The sequence below is a fragment of the Nelusetta ayraudi genome, unplaced genomic scaffold, assembly GCF_046127955.1.
Source record: "Nelusetta ayraudi isolate G7.1 ecotype Tasmania unplaced genomic scaffold, CSIRO-AGI_Nayr_v1 ptg000056l, whole genome shotgun sequence".
NCBI lineage: Eukaryota > Metazoa > Chordata > Actinopteri > Tetraodontiformes > Monacanthidae > Nelusetta > Nelusetta ayraudi.
In genome coordinates, this window is record NW_027466106.1 from 2831245 (window position 1) to 2851128 (window position 19884).

Here is a 19884-nt window from a genome sequence, read left to right on the forward strand (position 1 = left end):
GTGATGTAGATTTTTATACAGCGATTAGACACCTTTAGGTACCATGACATTCTTACTGTCCTCTCAGGACTCGCAACTTGCAGGTTTGCTTGCAGTTCCCCCCCACCCCCCTGTGCTTTCTGAGGCCAAAGGGGGTTAAAACATATTGCAACCTACACTAAACAGCTAGTCAGAACCCCATGATGTCCCTGGAGCCCAGAGAGCTGGTGAAAAAGTGCAGTGAGTGTCACCAGCAGGTGTCTGCTGCTGCAAAAAATAGCTGGGAGCAATGCTCTATGCCCACTAGAGGGCAATGGAAGTCAGATGTTTTGTCAGAGACGTAAACATTTAAAAAAAAAAAAAAAAAAAAACATATAACATTGTAGGCTTCCCTGTTGTTATCCCACTTTCTCCCACCCCACACACACCGCCCTCTAATTCCCCCCCCCCAAAGTAACAAACGTGAATGCCCCTTTAAATGAGGAACAAACATGTGGATCAAAGTCCACATGGATGCAAGTGAGGAGGCAGCAGAGTGCAGAACTGAGCAGTTCAGAGCTCAGTACAGCAGCGGCACACACTTGCTCAAGACAGTGGGATCCAAATCAAACTTTATTTTAAAAATAAAAAAAAATCAGCACCATTATTCCAAATTGTGGTCATGTAAAGGTCAATGAGGAGGATGGCTGACTTTGGACATGAAGTGATCTAAGGATTTTCAGATGGTGAGTGGTCTCCATTCTCTCATTCTCTCATTCTCTCATTCTCATTTTCATATTCCTTCTATTGTTGTCCGTCTTTACAATTGTGCATGTGTTAAACAGATTTGATCAGATTCGGATTTAAAACAGACTCACTGTCAAGCACATGAGATCTATTATGAACTTGTTTTGAAATGACACATGTTATTAACTTTTGGGAGCTCGTTGCGGAGTAAAAAAAAAAAAAGTTAATTAAAAACAAACACAGCTGCGTTTTCACATGTGAGTCTTAATTAGAAGTGGAAGGGTTTGCAACTGTACTCATCTGTACTTTTGACCTCATTTTTCCAATTATTAGATTTTTTGTGTTTTTTGTAGTTTTTTAATTTTTTTTAGTGCCACTCACATTAATTCATTTGATTTGCATTGATGTCACAATTCCGCTCTTCCTAATGTTGTTGGTATAGAAATTGAGTCGACCTGGTGGGTTATTTTTGGAATGGTTGGCCCAGTAAAATATGGGCGGGTTCAAATCTAATGAAAAATTGAAAAGAAAGAAATTTTGCTTAATTTTGCAGAATATCCATTTAGAACACGTTACCTCTAAAAAAAGAAAAAAAAAAGAAAAAGAAAATCTGTGTCTGGTTGCAGCAAGACTCCAGAATGATGCTGTGAGTGTGTACGTACTATAAGCTTGTGATAAAAATTATTGCCATGTTGATCTAATCCGTAAGAACAAACCATTGAATCACTGAATGGCACTCAAACATTTTCTCACCTATTGGTTGGTCAAAACATGCCCCCTGCATGACACTGCATACATGGAAGGTTTTTTTTGGATGATTTCCCGCATTTTTGTCTCGCCAGGACCCCTCGATCATTGACCTCCGCACGCTATGGCACCATGTCCTTTAGGTCAGTGGTTCTCAACCGGTGGAGTCGCAGGACCCACTTTTTTTTTCTTTTCATGACGTCGCCACCCAAATTTGTTCCGCAACACTCAAATTTATTCCACAAAAACATAAAAACTCTAGCCCGCTTTCTATCATGTCTAGTCAATAAATTATTGAAAAAAATATAAAAATAAATGGCCATAATCTACTCACTAAATAAATAATATATATACATGCATATATATTATACCTTTTTTATAACACCTTTTTATAGAGAAAAAACTGCCCACAAAGCTGCAATGCATTCAAAACAGCTCCGCAACCAACCAAGCTGGACAGTTTTTTTAAAAACAGAAAGTGTTCAGTTCTGTAGTATTTCTGTTAAATCTTTGCGGCTCCACCAACAGCTTTTTTTTTTTTTTTTTTAAAGCTGTTTCGCAACATTGCATTACCTCATGTGGTATTTTCAGTGACATCATTTGAATTTTCACTTCGGTCTGTGAAGTGAAAAAAAGTTTTCTAAACTTTTGAAATTCTAAGCATCTGCACAAGCTCAACTGGAACAAAAGCAGCGACATCATGTCAGATGCAACCTGTTTGTTGGTGCAAACAAATATTTTGATTGTCGTGTTGTTCTTGCCTGCAGTCCAGGATGGTGGAGGAGGGGATGGGACGCCCTGCTGGCCAGGGGTCTTCCGTCCAATCAGGCGCTGCAGCAGTTGCTTCCCATTCTTTGCCTGGGCGTAGCCGTGATATACGGCCAGGGCGACAAACTTTGCAGCTTTGTGGCCGGCATCTTCATCCCACAGTACCACTTCCCCTTCTCGGTGGCTCTTGCGTTTGGCCAGGTGGGTGCGTGTGACTGTAAAGAATCCAAATAAATGACGTGCTGCAGCTTGTCCCGTTTAGTCCACACACAGTGTCGTGTTTGACCGAGCTTTCAATGAGATGTGACTTTTATGGCGCCTCTGCTAACACACCTGTTGGAAGTCAGCAAAGAGCCAGAAAGTTAGCCCATGCCTTGTTTGTGTGTGTGTGTGTGTGTGTGTGTGTGTGTGTGTGTGTGTGTGTGAGGGACAGAAGATGTAGTGTGCGTGATAGATGTTTAACCAAACGGCTGCTGCCCTTAGGACCAACATGCCATGAATGTGACCTCACGCAGGGGTCAAACTAAGCAAATTAACAAGTTGTGCTGTGGGACGTGAGAAAGCTCACTTTTCTTGCAGTCTTACCTCAATAGAAATGAAAAACTGCAAAAACATTTGCTTGCAAGGCAGGAATTTTGCATTTTACACAAAACACATTTTAAAACAATTGTGTTTCCGTGGCCTTTTCCCAGGTCCTGGTTTCCATCCTGCTCCTCCACCTGCTCCACGCGGTCGGCCTGTTGCCTCTGAGGCCGTACTGCAGGCGGCAGGGCGAGAGGCTGCTGGTCCCTGCCCTCGGCCTCGGCGGCCACAGCGTGCTGACCACGTGGGCCAAGGCCAGCGGGTCGTCTGCGGGCCTCTACCACCTGCTTCTGCCTCTGCTGCCCGTCCTGACCATCGTCCTGGGCCTCCGCCTGAAGGTGGCCTCCACGCCGTCCGTCCACGTCGCCGTCCTCGTCTCCGTCCTGAGCGGCACATGTGTCAGCATCACAGGTGCATGATGGGATGGTTATATTCAGAGCTGATACTGAAGAATTAAGATATTTCAGTATATGCTATAAGAATTAATGCAATTTAAAAAGTTATCAAGGTCAACAAATAGTTAAAATATAAAATAATGGCTCCATGCCTCACATTCAACCTTTTGTTTGTTTGTTTGTTTGTTTGGCTGCAGTTTCCCAGGGCCTGGAGGGCACCGAGCCCCTGGAGTACCTGTACGCACCTCTGGCTCTTCTGCTCCTCGCTCTTTCCTTGACCTGGCTGGCTAAAGTGTGGGAGGCAGAGCGCCAACAGCAGCCTGCCGACGCCCGGGCCTCCATCTGGGACATCTACTACGTCCAGCTGGTCAACCAGAGCTGGATCCTGGGCCTTCTGTGGCTGCTGCACCCACACAGCCCCTGGTTGGTGTTTGGACGCAGCAGCTGGCACAGCCTGCTCTTCCACGGGTACCTCCTGGCTGTGCTGCTGCTGGGGGCGGCGCTCCACTTCCTGCTGGGCGCCACGGCTCTCAGCCTCTCGCCACTCGCTGGTGCGCTGCTGCACTCGGCCAGGCAGCTGGTGCAACCCTTCTTCCAAATGTTGTAGACCCACTCGAAGGGTCATATAAGTATATTTACATACATTACATACATACATAGCTATATTTTTTACATGAAAACAGTAACGCTGTGCTAATATATATGTATGTATATAAATACACACACATAAATAAATATATAATGTGTGTGTGTATATGGGGCACTAGAGTACAGAGCAGGAGTAACAACAACCTCAGAATGCAACCAGAACAGAGGTCGCCCAGGTTTAGAGCACAAGGTACTTTTTAACAGCAATGAGCAGCAGACCGTGGCTCCCACAGCCCCCCCCACCCCCGGCACCAATTTCAAAACTGGCTGTTTGAATTGAACAATGGTCTTGATGGAGGTCACGCGCTCATGAGCATAAGTGTATTTAGTAGTTTTAATAATTTTGTTTTAATAGTTTCTGAGTCCCTGAATGACTCTGCAAGCAAACTCATCGCTTGTCAGATGAGAAGGGACAATGAATGAAACAAAACAAAAGAACATTAGATGTAAATGGAGGCACAAGCTTCAATGTGATTGTTTGGAGAGCTGAGCTACCTCAAAGATGGCGTACGAAAAGAGAATCCATGTTTAATGAATAAAGTGAACTGATGAAACATGAGTAGCAAAAACATTTATTTATTTATTTATCCCAACAACAAATATAAGTGCTGTCATTGACACCAATGCTGCAAAAATCACTTCCTGATACCGTGTCAACTTTAACAAAATGTTGAGTTAAGTCTGAGTTTTTTTATTTTAAATGTTATGACAACATTTAAAGGTTTTGAGACACCACAGCATGATGGGGGCCAACAGAAAGAAAATGATGTTATGATCAGTGCCTGACCCCAGTTCGCCATACATGATCGACTGCTTTCTTGTTATAAAACTATTTTAACTGAAGCATCTAGTTTGCATCAGAAACAGGGTATTAAAATGCCACCGTGTTGGTCCAGAGCCCCTGTGTGACATACAGACTCTGTGAATCTCTGAACACTGACTCTACTTCCCGTCCTTTATGAGGGATCAGAGTTGGGAGGCAGATGTAATCCCAGACTCTGCAGCAGGTTGGCAGCAGGTCCAGAGAGTCCCTCCTGGGAGCTGAGGGACTCCAGCAGGTTTGACACCAGATTGAGGTCAATGTCGAGGGATGGCAGCTCTTCCAGCGACTCCTCCGACTGGCCGCTTGTGGCTGCGGGGCCGTTTGTGGCGGCGGCGTCGTCCTCCAAGTCCGGCTTGTTGTGACTCTGTGCAGAAGACGAAACACAAAAAACAAAACAATTTATGACCTTGTATTGGCCTGTGAGCTCAACTATTTTCAAGACAGCAAACAGCAGCAGCTGATTCCTTCAATTTTTTTGCTGAAACATTTATCTCAAATATTGCTAATGCAGCACAACTTTTTTTGTCAAGCAACATCATTTCATATGCAGCGTTTCGCTGCAACGTTACCTCCAACTTGAAGCTCTGCCCGATATTGGTGCCCATCAGCTCCTGATCCATTTGCTCCATGTAACCTCTCAGACCCTTGAGAGATTCTGTCTCTGTCATCTCTGCTTGACCGGGCAACTCTTCCTCGTCAGCGTTGTCAACAGCTTCATCATCATTGTCGTCGTCGTCGTCGTCGTCGTCGTCGTCGTCATCATCATCATCATCTAGATCGTCTGAATCCAACTCCTCATCTTTTTTCCCTGTTAATATAAGATGACAAAAGAAATGAGACAGGGATGACTTAGTGATGACTTTTTTTATACTGTGTAAAAACTCCCTTCATACCAAACAGTTTGTCCAGTGCCTTGGCCATGGCGTCTGGATCAAGTGTAAAAGGCTGAGTTGAGCTGCTCCTGGAGGTTAAAGTAAAAATTGTGTTACCCTGCATTTGCCCATAACCTAGCCTGGACTCTTGATCATCATGGCTGCTGAAATCACAGCAGTCGGCCTCACCACGGGAACTCAGCGCCCTCGTGTGACGACACGGCGTTGAGGAAGTCCTTCATCCCCTTGCTGACAGCCACGAGGCTGTAGCCCGCCGCCTCCTCTTCGCCCGGACCGTCCTCGTCTCCCCTCCCCCTCTCCTCCTTGCCGTTCACACCATGTGCCTGTTTGGTAGCGCCGGAGGTTCGGCTGCCGATATCGGCTCCGCCGCCGCTACGCTCCTGCAACAAGCGCTCCAAGTCCTGACTGGTGATGTCCAGCCAGCCGTCGCCTAAAGATGGAAATGAAAAGGCAAAATGATTAGATAATTAAAAGGAACATCAGGCAAAAATCAGTCATAATGCGACAAGCTTGTGCATTTCTTGCAAATCAATGCAAACGCTGTTATACTCACTGTCCTCTAGGGGGAGCTGTGACTCCTGCTTCTTCAGCTCCTCCAGGTTGACTGGACTGCAGCTGTGCAGCAACTTGAGAACCTCCTCGCCTGGAGACAAGGCACTGAGACAAAGCAGACGATGAGAACATTTCGACGGCGGCGCTCGGATCTCCCGGACTGACACGGTGCTTCAAATTTACATCCAGCGATGAGCCTCACCTGGATTTCGACACAACAGACTGTTTGAAAAAGTTTTCCGCAGATTTTGTCAGCTCACTGTAACGAGCCGATCCCTCCAGTTCTCCCTGTGTTGGAGCGCAATTGCCATCAAAAGAAATACAATTTCTAGCAGAAGAGAATTGCTGAGTGTGAAGCATTTCTGACATTTGTCCCAACCTCATTACTGGAACTCACCCGGAAGTAGTCGTTCTTTTTGAGGCTTGCCATGAAACCTTTCCACTCTGGGTTACAGCTGACAGAGTCACCCGTCTCTGACGATGGCAGCTTGCACTTTGAGCACAAGATCTCAAAGCCATGTGCCTAAAAGTGAACCACGAAGAGAGTTAAATACACTGTAAACATCTCGCTGTATATCATCCAACCGAATACAAAACGAAAGATGACGCGTGATGGCTGACCAGTTTCATGCCGAGTTCGTGGGCTTTGTACTGGGGATGAGCAGGAGGGGGGAGGCTGAAGCCACTTCTCCTGTCGGGGGTGAACTGTTGCTGCTGCAGCTGAGCGTACAGGCATCGCGTGAATGTCACCTTCATGCAAATAGAAAAGGAACACGAAAAAAGCAAAAAGCCTTCAATAAAACTAATGAAACATTTAATAATATATATATATATTTTTTTTTTAATTCGACCTCTTCTTCTCATTGAGAACAGAATAATCCTTTGTGTGTTTACCAAGGTCAGGACTCTGGTGTCAGGGGGAAAGGTCTTAAATCTTCGACAAGCTTGCAGGTCTATAGGATCGCGCAGGTAGAATGCTGACACAGCAGGAGCAACCAGGTCTGGTCGTTGAGCCAGCACCGTGGCAATACCGGCTGGTATGAAGCAGTGGGCTCGGTGGAGGTCAGCTTTTATTTTTTCCGGGTATCTACATATATATACAGTATGCATTGTTAGTCAAGGTAGACCTGTTGATGACACTGCAACATAATCACAACCTGCATTAAGATGATTAAAGATGAAGATGAAAAAAAAAAACTTTCTTACCCCACAAATCTCTTCCTCAGGACAGAGCAAATCTTGGGGTTTGCCCGGCATTCATACGGATGGGAGGAGAGCAGTGCAAGAGCTTGTGCAAGACTTGGTACCACATCTCTGGAGAAGCCCACTGAGCTGGATTTGGAAGGACGGGGCAAAATATGCAATTCTCCCTTGTAGAAGAATACCTGAAGAGAAAATTAGGGAAGAAGCAAAGAAAAACATTAAGGATGGAAGCGGTAGACGTGATAGCAACTAGATGATTCTAAACTTTATATGGAGGTGAACTCACTCGGTTTTCACTGGAGTCTGGATTTAACCACTTTGGAAGATAATCTGCTGCTTCAATCAATAAAAACTCCCCATCGTTGTCCTCAACTCTTTAAACACAAACACAAAATTGAAGTCTAAGACATAAAAAAAACAAAAACAAACAGACAACCAATAGAGGTTTATGTGTTGTTTAAAGAAAGCAAGTTTTGTCTCACCGAGCTGCCACATCTGGGAATTTCTCTGTGATTTGTTGTATCAGGTAAACAATGAACCACTCATCTTCCACGTTGTCCCCGAACTGAGTGCTTCCTCCAATGTGAGCAGGAACATCTCCTGTCATTAACAGGAAATAAAAGAGGTCACCATATGATCCAATGTTAATGTACTGACAATTAATGACTTGGCAAAGTTGTACCTTTCTCAGGATGATATTTAAGGTTGAATGGCTGATGCTGCCAGATGTATTGTATCAAGAGGGGGGCAACTTTTGCCAATATCTCCTCTACTAAATTTCTAAGACGTTCTTCAGTCTGTTTTGAACTTAAAGAGTCTGCCTGGACCAAGAACAACTTGTACTCAATCGCGTCTTCCAAAATCACTTTCCTCTGAAAGATGTCCATAGCTTTCAAATTACCTACAAAAGCAGAAAGATAAAAAGACAAAATGTTTGAAGAGCTGTGGTATCGGTAATAAACAATTGTTGTTTTCGGCATACAATGGTCAAATTTAAGTAATGTACAAGAGTTAGTCCTCAAATGTATTTTTAAAGGGGTTTGGAGAATTAATAACAGAACTTATTTCCAACTTTGTTTCAAAAACGTCAAAAAATACATATTTTACAGAACATTTTCAAAGCCTAAAGAGACAAATCCTGTGGGTTTTTAAAATGTATACGTTATTGACCAACACAACCAGGACAGTTCCCTACGTAAAATACCTCACTTCATCGTTTGCTTCTCCACCGCCGCCTGTGTTTGGGTCCGACTGTTAAATCTCCTCGACTACTTCAATTGTTGTGATTAAAGGTTCCTACTTTTAATTTACAACAATACTGGTGGTACGTATTGTCAATACCTTAGCTGAAAAATGAAAATGCAATTGTTTATGTTTGATTTAGGAAAAACAGAATCATCAATGTGATTTAGCGACTTTAGAATTTATCACATCAGAAATTAAGACTCGACTGACAAACGGAGCTCTTTTGTGCACGGTATCCGGTGTGTCGAGCTCGCGTTCAATGCACGACGGGAAATGTAGTGAAACTGACCAGCAACTTCCGGCGATCTCATGCTGATCCGAAATCTATTTCCCATGAGGCCCTGGGGTTACGATGCGTATCCATGACAGCCGTATTATTGTTGGTGCTGCTACTAGCATTAGCAAAGAAAAAAAAATATTGGGGGGGGCCAGAATCGTTGTTAGTTCTGCTAACGTCCTTATTATCCATGCATTATTATATGGCACACTTTATCGGACCACACAAGACGTGCATTTATTGTAGCAACGTTGTTATAATTGAAGTTTTTGGTCCACAGTAGCGTTGGACGAGGCTCTCTGTTCCTTTTTTTTAATCTACCCGTCATAGTGACTGTCAGCGTTCCGTCAATGCAACGTCAACAACTAGCTAGCGTATTCCCAGGCGTAGACTTCACCTAAAATTAACGCAAATCCCGACAAGAAACACCCGCGGCCTTTTTTGCGGCCATAAATCCTCATCATTTGATTTTGCGGTGAGGAGGGTAGGGTAGGTTGAACAGAGGCAATGTCAGACGTCCATCGAGCCCAGGACGGGAAGGCGAAAATGAGAGACGAGAGCCTGAGTGTATGAAAGGGAGACAAGGGAGGATGATATCACGCTACAATCGAAGACCTGTGTCGCACAAGCTTGAGATGTGAGTAACGACCAGGTGTGACTAGCCTTTAAATTGCTCCTGCACCAAAGTCAACGAGCTTTCTGCAGTCGTCTGATACTTGTAAGCTCTGCGTTTTTGGGCAACAGCAAACCTACATCGCTGTTGATGCTTTGATTTTTGAATATCTGTTTTTTCAATAAAAAAAATAAATGCATGATGGTTTTTTTTGTAGTCTTGAAGTAGCCTGTCTATGTTTCCATAGTATCACAGTATCAAGTTGAGCTGCGTGCTCTTCTTCCAGAAATATTATTCGAACATCACCTTTTTGGTTTATTCCCTTTATTTAACACAGCCGGGGATTATCTCGAAGTAGCCTTGACCATCACCCTCTCCCAGAGGAGGCTGATGATGATCAGACCCATCAGTGTTACCTTCATGATCTTCGCGAGGCTGTCTCTGCTCACAATAGGTAACTGGGTTTGAATTTTGCATAACACAGTTAAACCTTGGTTGTTTAACCAGGTGAGAAACACACGGGTGAAAACATAGAAGGTGATGAGCAGACTCTTTCACTGAGGCAACACATATTTTTTTGACCTGTATGTTTTTGTAATCTTACACCCTCTTGAGTCGGCTCAGGGGCTCTGACAATGTGAAACGCAACACCCAGAAGCAGGATATTACATATCACATTGCCTTCTTCTGCTCGGCAAGTAAAAGAGTAAATAAGAGAAGAGGTCGTTTGAATATTCAATTAGTTTGACGTTTGCCACGTGGCTTCAGTTCCTTTAACCTGACACACCAGATTGAATGTCAGGAAAAGAGACCACTAAACATTTTGGAGAGGACCACTCTTCAGTGAGTGACCCTGGCTTATAACTAATGTTAGCTGTCCAGCTGCATGGCAAGTTCATCCTGTATTTTAACTTACAGTGTGAATATCAAGTGACAAAAAGCAGGAAGGTGGCAGAAGCAGTGCACGTCTGGTCTCAAAGTGAAGGTTAAACTGGCTAATACTGCTTCCCTTGTGTGCAGCTCAGACACATCTGCAGCCTCAGGCCACTCTGACTGCCCCACGGTCATCTCAGTCGACTCCAACCAATCCTGGTCAGGCATCCACAGCTCTACAGGAACCGGCATTTCAACGGAGAGGAGCTCCGTGTTCTCCTGGGGCTACGATGTAAGTCACAGGTCCACAACGCCATTGTGAGAAACATCTGTAGGGAAAATTATCTCTCACAAAATAGACCACCTAATAGGACAATTTTGTTTGTCTTCTTGGTTATGCATAGCCTACATCTGCTCCATGTTTTGCTTTCAGCTTGCGCTCCTACATAACTGTTTGGGGATTCCGTTGTCATAACGCTGCAGAAGAGAAATGACAAAACAAAAAAAAAAATCAAAGCTGGGCAAACATACTTTTCTTTTCTGCTTCACAGCGTTTTTTGTTATTGCATGTAAACTATCCAGCTTATCCACAAACACTCCCATACTCCCAAAGAGGCTGCATAATCTTACTATGCATGGAGGGTTTTTCTCCGAGATAAAATAAAAGGCATGAGTCACAGAGAGCGGCGAAGCAGATGAATGAGAGGAGCTCACTGCCGCTCTCCCGCTGTTTTCTCGTCTCGCAGGAGTTCGACAAAGCGGCGTCCCGGCAAGTGCAGCAAATGTTTGAGGAGATCGACAAAGAGCTGTACGAAGGGAGAGGCAGCGGGGGAGGCATCCTCCAGGGCCTGCAGGATGAGTGCCAGCAGTGGGCCACGCGTTTCCCACATCTTCGGTGCGTTGTTCACAGTTTCTCCCCCCCACCCCCAACCGACCTCCTGAGCTTTATTACAAAGCCACAACGTGGAGGGGAATCTGAAAAGATGATCGCTGAATGAAAGCAGTGACTTTGGTCGTTCGCCGTGTGCAATTCAGGATCGTGGGGTCTCAGCTGGTGTGTCCGAGCGACGAGGGCTTCCGGTGGTTTGCCACCGGGGGGAAGAGCAGCTCTGCCATCAGTCAATCGACAGGCACAGGAGGCAGCGTGAAGGTCCCGGACAAAGACAGGGGCAGCTCAGAGTAAGCAGCGCACAGCCTGACTGAGGCTGGTTTGCTTGTTACCGGGGTGAAACTTAACATCTCTGCACGTGATTATTAAAGTCCTTCAACTCCATGTGCCGTTGTGTTGTGGAGAAGGTTGAACGTGCAGGGCAGGAGGGCGGAGCTGAGCCAGCCGTCCTCGGCAGAACTGGACGGGCGCCCCGGAAGCTGCAGTGGCACCGGTCAGGTGAAGCCCACCGTGATTGAAGCGGAGGGTCTGATGGAGGAATATCTGGCTTTCGACAGCAGAGACTTGTGAGTCATTTCTGCAGAGCTTCCCGAGAAATCCGTCTGCTCGGTGCCCTGATTGGATTTGTTCGACTGATTCCATTCCTGTTTCCGTCAGGGACGACGAGTGTGAGCAGGACTGTTCCGAGTCTGCTCGCAGGCACCGCTGTTTCCCGCCCGTCTCGCCGTACCGCTGCCGCCGTCAGGCCGTCCTCGACCTGCTGTTTGACGACGTGTGGCAGCAGCTGGTCGGCTGGATGAAGGAGCTGGTTCAGCGCCATTGGGAGTGCTGCACCTCCAGTAAGACTTTGTCTCATCACCACGTCCATATTTAGAGTTTGAGTTTTGCTTTGATGGCCGCTTGGGAAATTTGTTTCAAGGCATCGAATACATGCATAGCGTGTAAGAACACATACAGAGAACAAAGACGTCAGAGACAACACCAAGGTAGGGATTAGTACAAACCAAGCAGCAGTTACATCACACATTCCCTAGGCCAACATCAAACATCTTGTAAGGCAAATGGCATTGCAATAAACTTTATACTTATCAGAAGGCCTTTGTTAATCAAACAGTGGGGAAATTGGCATAATTACAGTAACTGTATAGTGCAAAAAATGTGAAAATTATATTAATTGAATGAAAAAAAAATCAATTTCATTTGTGTAGTTTTATGTTTGTTTAATTTGATCTGATAGTTTGTGGCCTGATCATATCTTTGCTTTTAATTATTTACAATTATTACAATATTGCATTTGCGAGTCAGAGTAGTTTTCTATGATGATATCTAAACCATACACTTACCGTGGTGATGCACACCCAGCCGTGGGAAAACAGCAGCCTTGCATCCCTAATCTTCATCCACCTCCTCGCATATGTTCCCTCTCACGCTCTGCGTCGTTGGATTTTTCCATGTGGTCACCAGTCGATGAGAAGATCTCGGGCAGCTTGAGCCCCCTGCTGCCGGAATCCCACAATCCCTTCATGCTGCTCTCCATGCTGCCTTCCATGCTGCCAAGAGTGGGACAGAGCCGCGTGCCGCCGATCCCTGCCGGCCTGCAGCATCAGGTCAGTGGAGCGGAGGTGCGGTGTTCTATATTTGTACCAGCGCGGCGGCGGGAGAGTGGACGTAGATTTGTTAGGCGAGAGTTTTAAAACGAGTGATATTTCGGTTACGTGCGATATTTCCCCGCCGCTGATGTCAGAGAGAGGAAGTTGCGTCAACAAATGTTGGAGACAAAAGATGGAGCCGAACAAAAGTTCCAAGCAAAAATCAATGATTTCCCGCATGCAGTCAGACAGATCAGTGGGGTTTTCACTAAAACTGTCACACTGAACGCTAAGTTTGTGAACGCTCTGATTCAGGTCAACTTGGAATCTGTTTGGTTTAATAGCTGAACTGGGAAAAAAATTTATTTGTAAATGTGAAACTAAAGGCTCACTCATGTACAGTAGTCATCGATATAGAATCAGACAACTAGGCCGACTCAAAGGTTCCTCCTCCACAGTTCACACCTCATCGTCATCTGTGCGACTCCTGCTTGTTGCTCTCGTCTCTCTCTCTCCTCATTAACCTGTCTCGCTGTTTTCTCCCCCCCCCCCCCCCCCCCCCCCCCACCCGGACCCTCCGCCCATCACCTCCACCCACCTGTCGCTCCTCTTGACCCCTGTTCTTCTGTTCCTCTGTCCTCTCCTCTCTTGTTCTTCCTCCCGCCACTCTTTGCTTACACCTCCCACGCCCCTCCCTCCACCCCCGAAAGAGCACAAAGTCAAGGGGCTCAAAGCACAAATCCCGACGGAAACCCAAAAAGCAGAAAAGGCCGCCCAGTGTATGTAACGCCGTCATTTAGAGCCAACATGGCAGTCGACCATCGTGGCTCATTATCTTTTGATTTATTGATTTTTTTCTAAATATCTAGCATAAATGTGCTTGTGCCTGCTGATTAACACGAAAAGCATTGTGGCTGTGTGTCATTTCTGTTAACTGCATCCTACTTGCAAATTTATTTCCTTTTAGATGTTTTGTTTTTCCTCCGCCGTGAGAATGTTGGAATCCTTCGACTTGCTAGCCATTCATTTTGTTGCATCGGAATGTCTCGTAACTAGAACTTTTGGCTGGTGGCCTTAGCTGATATATGTGGATCCTCTGCACACCGTTGCATGAATGAACGTCCCCACCCCCCCATCTGACCATATTTTCTGTTGCACATATTGAAATAACTAACCATGTGGCTCTCAGCCCCCCCTCCCCCCACCACCACCACCACTGTGTCTCTCTCATGATCTCCGTCTGTCTCCGAAGGCCGGCAGGGTCCCTGTTGGAGCGGCCGCGACCCAGAACAGCCTGAACGACCTCATGGTGATCCAGAGCATCTCCCTGCAGCAGAGGAACCTGAGCGTCCTGGAGAGAAACCAGTATGAGCTTGTCACTGTTAACAAATACATTATTTCATTGCACATTTTCACCATTTAAAGCAGGGCTGTGCCACCCGCGTTTGACAGAGCGCTCTCGGCGCCGCCGGGTGGCAGCGGGCGGAAATGCAGCCATTCACTCACCTGTCCCTCCGCTCAGGGAGCCGGAGGAGCAGCCGAGTCTTAGACCAGGCTCCAACGTGCTCCAAAGCAGCAAGCCTCGTCCTCGCCGGACCCTGGACCAGAGCTCCTCCTCCTTGCCCCGAGCGGCCCAGTCGGCCCGGCGCAGGAACCCACCCTCCAGGACCCTGCTGCCTCTGGTTCCCAGCCTCAGCCAGGCCAGCGCGGCCGGATCCATCGAGGAGGTCATCCGAGGGACACGCCTGTGAGTTTATGGCTCCATGGGAACCCCCATGGAGGGTTTTTTTTTTTTTTCCCCCCCTTTTTCCTCTGAGGTTATGCGAAGGCAGAGTGAGATTACTTTGAAAACGCTTCCCTTTCAGCTCATGCCTCGTGGCGACTGTGTGCAGCGGAATAATTCATTTGTCGCACCTGCTGAACTTGTGATGAACTGCTCATTGAAGAAAGAGTCGAACAGTGGAAGAGTATAGCTTACTTGACAGGTACAATGTCATTTCTGCAAAATTTAGGAGTTGCAAAGTATTAAAAAGCTCAATGTCAAGGAAAGGAAAACTTCTTACATTTTTTTTAATACATCATAAACGCTCTTTATAAAGTACACTGCCTTAGCTGCAGCAAAAATAAAAGTCCCATGTTGACGTCTTGCCTCTCGGTCTGAGCTGTGAATTTTCACAACTCCTACAGTGTTTTTGGACAAGAGGTAGTTGCTGTAAAGACATAAATATCTGGAAGATCTGGTACGAAGTGCATGCACGTGTTCTTTTCACAGACCCACAGCCAGCGACCGGCTGACGTCCCCGCTGTTGCCTCTCAGCAGGAACACGCTCCTCCCTCCCATCAGCGCCGGAGATCCAGAGGCGTCTCATTCGGGGCAGCAGCTCAGACCTGCACAGGTGGAGAGAGACGCACAAATATCACAGCCAAAGCAAATAAAAAGGAAATTAAAAGGGCTTTTGATAGCAGCCGCTTGTAAACCATGTTATCTGTTCCTTTTTTGCGAGCAGCGTAACAAAGGCCCCTCCAGCCGCGCTCACAGCGCCATCAACGACGAAGGCGGCGTCACAGTGTCCAGGGATCGGCACCACCTGCTGGACATCTTCTCTCGGCCCAACACCACGCACACGTACAGGGTAAGAAGCCCGGTCCAACACACACACACGACATACTGTGTCACAGATGGCACGGCTGACCTGTTTGTTTGCACGTTTGTTTTCTCAGTCGGACACTCCGTACCGCCGCTCCTTCACAGTGCTGGACAACATTGGGCAGAGCCGCACGGGCAGAGCGTCTGTGGCTACGGGTCAGAAATTCAACTTATTTAATTTTTTTTTTTTTCTAAAAGAAAAGGGAGGAAATTACATAAAAACATACAAAGGTGCCAAAAAATACTCTGACTCATTATCACTTTCACAAGTTTCCATTTTGCTATTTCTAATGGAATCTTTTTGATGTTCTGTTTCTCTGTAAAATTCCTTTTTTGCTTCCTGTAAACTGACAAATGCGCGAACTTAAACCTACAGACTCACTTGGAATCGGCGTGACCGGCGTCAGCCTCGGCATTAGCAGCTCGTCTTTCTTGGACTCATTCTCCCATCACCCCTTGGGGCACTTGCCCATCAAAGATGAGGAGGAACCTGGTACAGAGGCCGGCGTCCCAGGTCAGTGCTCAGTCAACAGACGTGGCTGTGTCTTGAGGGATCCCACTGAACCTGCAAGTGGTCCCATGTCTCTGGGACAAAGTTGACTTTTGACCCCATAGACTTGCATGGCATTAGGGCAGTGGTTCTCAAACTTTCTCTGTCACGCCCCACCTTGGAGGAAGAAGATTTTTCATGTGCTCCCATCTCCTCACAAAGTGCAGAGAATAGCCACGCTTTCAGGGCTCTTGTTTTGATGAAATTGACCACATCAACAACATCAGTCATGCGACAGCATCACATTTTCTACCTGCCACACGGGATGACGTTGAGCGTTACGTGCGCTAAGTCATAATATCGCGTCAGTCGCGGCGTAGATCACGTACTGATGCAAAGGTGTTTGATTACGCTCGAAAGTTTTCAAAACACTCTTTCATCTTGATGATTTTCCCCCCCGCCTGCAGCTCCACTGGTGCCTGCGTCTCTCCCACCTCGGTCCTACACCCGTGGAGGCCTCTCGTCCAGAGCCAGCAGACCCGGCTTGTAGTTTGCTGTCGACATCAGGACCATTCGGAAAATGACAGCACACTTGACTTTAAAAAAAATAGTAATAATAATTTCAAATACAAAAGTAGCAACTGTGTTCCCTACAAATGCTACTCTGTTCATTTTTTTTGTCAGAAGCCTATTTTTGTAATTCAGGAATCACGTGGCTGCCAAACACAACTGTCAAGCAACTTAATCTACACGCACAAGATGAGCAGTGTGTGGAAATGGAAACACCAGATGTTATGAATGCGTGAGTGTGTGTGTGTGTGTGTGTGTGTGAATCTATTTATATAGTGACTGTACTGTATGTTATCCCAAGCTGTGGTTTGTTGGACTGCAGGGGATGTTCTTCCAGACAAGGACAAAGGGGATATGAGCACTTTCTCCTCACCTCTTTGATGCAACATCAAACTTTGGTACTGTATATTCTTGCAAGAACACCATTTTTACACCACACTCCTTTAACGACAACAAAAAAAAGACAAAGTGTGTGTAGAGCTTCTCTCCATATTGTTGCACACTACAGTGAGACACAAAAGATGCCACCGTTCTGGTTGCCTTTGCTTTCATATACATATTTATGTGTTTAATGTTTTCCATGTAAATCCTGTGATATTATTTAAACATATAGTCACTCTGTAGCCCGTTTTCTTTCAGTATTACACCGTAGGATTATGAAGGATGCTTGGGATGGAAACTGAACACTTTTCCTGCGCTGTGTTGGTGTAAAAATTCTGTATTTGTGATATTTATCTTTCCCTAATGTCAAAGCAAAGCCATGGAAATATTTTTCCTCAGCAAACATCAGGGCTACCGCATAATGTAGTTTGTTTTTTTTCAATCACAAAATAATAGCCATGTGTTGACAAAGCTTGAAAACCGGCATGTTCTTTTTTTCTAAAATCTATTTCTGTTTCTGATTTTTTTTTTTTTGCGGGGGGGGGAAAGGTGTTTTAAAGCTGATGTATACAAATATGTATTTTAATCAGTTAGGACGACTTTGACACATACAACAAATAATAATAAAACAATGCAATACATCAGATGAATAACTTCAGATCCTTAACTAAACCTCTTAAGAACAAACTACTTAATCCGCTGTGATTTATGTCCATTTTATCTGCAACGTTTCACTTCTTTGCTTTTTTTGCTTTTCCACTTTTCCCTTTTTGCGAGTACTTTGATTCCAAATCAGACAGGAAACTGTTGAAATTCTGCTCTCTGGACTTCTGTCGTTGCTGTAAAAAAGAGAAAGCAGTAATGTTTGGTCAGAGGAGAGGAGCGAAGCAAACTCAAAAATTGTAAAAGTTGATTTTTGTTTCACCTGAAGCATCATCACAAGACTGTCACTCTGACTGCCGAGCCCCAACTCCTTCTGCATTTCCTCTGCCTCTTGTCGCTCTTTGTCAGCCTGGAGGTTCAGATGCAATGGCGACAACCAGATCACAATGACTGACGATGACTGATCCAGTCCTCAGTGCGACTGTATGGACAATTTTCTCACCCTCTTTCTGCGAGCCTTCTTCTTCTTCTCAGTTTCCCGAGTGAACGCCGAGAAAGCTTTGACCTCGCCGCCGTCTATGGCGGCCTGGATGATGCTGCAGATCCTGGGCTCATCCTCTTGGGTGCAGCACATAGCCGACTCTGTGATGGCGTTCATGTCTCCCTTGTGCTGTTCGTACAGCTGGATGAGGTCCTGCTTCTCCTCATCAGAACCTTTGTATTTCTTTTCAAACTCGAGGATGTCCTGCACCGTAATCTGCGAGGTGGACATCGAGACGGATTGTCAGGGAAAAGAGGGATCGTGTTGTTATATTGATGTGTAACAATACCAAATATTGTGGTTTTGTTCATAAGAAAATGTATAAAACATAAATTACGACTTTACATCCGTCGACACATAACCATCACATCTGTAAGAAACCCTGACGCCAACTGGGATGACCAAATATCAAGTACCTTGGGGAAGAGGAGTCTCCAGTACTCTTCCCAGCAGCGGTCCTGGCTCAGGGCGTCACACTCTTCGTCTACGACCCCCTGCTCATCATAAACGGCTCTCTGCTCCTTGTCGCTCAGCACCGCGTACAACTTTCCCAAAATCTGAAACAGGAAACAACCCGAATACCGACATGACAGGTATGGAAACCTTGAAGAAAGATTCTATGTTACTGGGATATGCCTCTCGAATAGTGCTGCCAACTTCCATTGAGAAAAATAAAAGACGCCTTCTGCAGTGCTCGAGGCCATGGCCATCACAGGCCAGTGGCTCGCCAGTCATGGTAAATCATAACTTTAAATAGGGTTAAAAAAGAAAAAAAAAGTATATGGTTCACATTGTTTGAACTGCTTTGTTACCAATAGACATTAGAAATAAGCAGAATGTTTAAATTGGATTGAATTTTTTTTTTTCACAATCAATAAAGGGCGTGATGCATAGCTTTTACAAAGTAATTGAATAAATAAAGCTGAAAAGAACAAGGGATCCTGATTCATAGCATATTCTACGCAAGCTACGCGCCCAGTACGCAGTTGTCGTGAATGGGTTGTGCAAAGGTGTTGCCTGCAGCTATATGGAGTAACGCAAACTATGAAAACGAACGTGAGTTTGCGTCCAAAATAAATTCAAGTTAAATACAACTCAGAAATACGGGACAAACCCCGTCCCGTATCGATTTAAAACGGGACGCATTTCATAGTTAAATACGGTACAGTTCTGTGTTTTAAGGGACGGTTGGTGATTCTACATCTGAATAGACTTATTTATTCATACAACTCTACTTTGGAAAGAAGCATAGAAAATAATGACTAGCTAGCTATTGTAGTCTGTAGAAAAGGGCGTTCACAGCCATGCTTTTAAAATGTAAACATTAGCGGCAATGACAACCAATCGTCTGTTAAAATTAAATTCATGTTAAGTCGGCACTTGCACAATAGGATACGTCATATATATCCAAGCTAACAAAAACAAACCTAGCTTGGTTAGCTAGCTAGCAAACGTAGCTTTCTGCTAACTACGGGTGCCGTGAGCTGCCATGCAACATTTGGTAGCTCTTACCTGAAATTTCTCTGTGGCCTGCGGGTCATCGGGAGCCCGGTCCGGGTGCACCTTCATGGACACTTTGTAGTAGCCCTTTCGAATGTCAGCCTCGGCTGCCTCCTTCTTGACGCCGAGCACCTCGTAGAGGTTGGAGGTCTTGAAGAGCTCCTGACAGCGCTCCAGCAGTCCCATTCTGGCCGAGTGATTCGAACCCTCAACCACCTTTAATGTAACTTCAACGGGCCGATACACACGATGTTGCAACGCGGCCTCTTATCTCTGCTCTTTTCTTTTTGTGTGTCGGCAACACGAAGTTGGCGCGCTGTACTGTCAGCGGCATGGGTACGTACAACGAC

The 19884-nt window shown here is 45.6% G+C and overlaps 4 protein-coding genes across 7 annotated transcripts; 2 read left to right on the top strand and 2 right to left on the bottom strand.

The window, feature by feature from the left end:
- The first annotated feature begins 496 nt into the window (after positions 1 to 496).
- LOC142896623 (uncharacterized) lies at positions 497 to 4404 on the top strand. Its single transcript, XM_076038412.1, has 5 exons — positions 497 to 704; positions 1548 to 1595; positions 2220 to 2421; positions 2913 to 3213; positions 3395 to 4404. Exons 2-5 carry the CDS (start codon positions 1585 to 1587, stop codon positions 3802 to 3804), a joined length of 924 nt encoding a protein of 307 aa, XP_075894527.1. The 5' UTR covers positions 497 to 704; positions 1548 to 1584; the 3' UTR covers positions 3805 to 4404.
- On the bottom strand, positions 4402 to 8620 carry ecd (ecdysoneless homolog (Drosophila)). 3 transcript variants are annotated; one of them, XM_076038404.1, is made up of 14 exons: positions 8521 to 8620; positions 7999 to 8217; positions 7799 to 7916; positions 7603 to 7690; positions 7320 to 7498; positions 7008 to 7200; positions 6735 to 6863; positions 6511 to 6636; positions 6316 to 6401; positions 6115 to 6218; positions 5730 to 5991; positions 5562 to 5629; positions 5238 to 5476; positions 4402 to 5032 (listed from the first exon to the last, which is right to left on the bottom strand). In XM_076038404.1, exons 2-14 carry the CDS (start codon positions 8201 to 8203, stop codon positions 4802 to 4804), a joined length of 2028 nt encoding a protein of 675 aa, XP_075894519.1. In that variant the 5' UTR covers positions 8204 to 8217; positions 8521 to 8620; the 3' UTR covers positions 4402 to 4801. The 3 variants fall into 3 exon arrangements, with proteins under 3 accessions (XP_075894519.1, XP_075894518.1, XP_075894520.1); XM_076038403.1 differs by having other exon boundaries at positions 8487 to 8578; XM_076038405.1 differs by having other exon boundaries at positions 8526 to 8574.
- A 272-nt stretch (positions 8621 to 8892) lies between these two features.
- Positions 8893 to 17511, top strand: fam149b1 (family with sequence similarity 149 member B1). Of its 2 annotated transcripts, none has more exons than XM_076038401.1 (16): positions 8893 to 9475; positions 9789 to 9905; positions 10472 to 10616; positions 11071 to 11219; positions 11360 to 11503; positions 11618 to 11779; positions 11871 to 12052; positions 12678 to 12820; positions 13513 to 13581; positions 14055 to 14167; positions 14325 to 14549; positions 15075 to 15198; positions 15310 to 15435; positions 15524 to 15599; positions 15820 to 15963; positions 16407 to 17511. In XM_076038401.1, the coding sequence occupies exons 1-16, from the start codon at positions 9408 to 9410 to the stop codon at positions 16487 to 16489; spliced, it is 2070 nt and encodes a 689-aa protein (XP_075894516.1). In that variant the 5' UTR covers positions 8893 to 9407; the 3' UTR covers positions 16490 to 17511. The 2 variants fall into 2 exon arrangements, with proteins under 2 accessions (XP_075894516.1, XP_075894517.1); XM_076038402.1 differs by having other exon boundaries at positions 8894 to 9475; positions 11621 to 11779.
- On the bottom strand, positions 17035 to 19862 carry dnajc9 (DnaJ (Hsp40) homolog, subfamily C, member 9). The gene is made up of 5 exons (XM_076038413.1): positions 19547 to 19862; positions 18451 to 18591; positions 17996 to 18250; positions 17816 to 17902; positions 17035 to 17729 (listed from the first exon to the last, which is right to left on the bottom strand). The coding sequence occupies exons 1-5, from the start codon at positions 19718 to 19720 to the stop codon at positions 17622 to 17624; spliced, it is 765 nt and encodes a 254-aa protein (XP_075894528.1). The 5' UTR covers positions 19721 to 19862; the 3' UTR covers positions 17035 to 17621.
- Between the last annotated feature and the right edge of the window lie 22 nt (positions 19863 to 19884).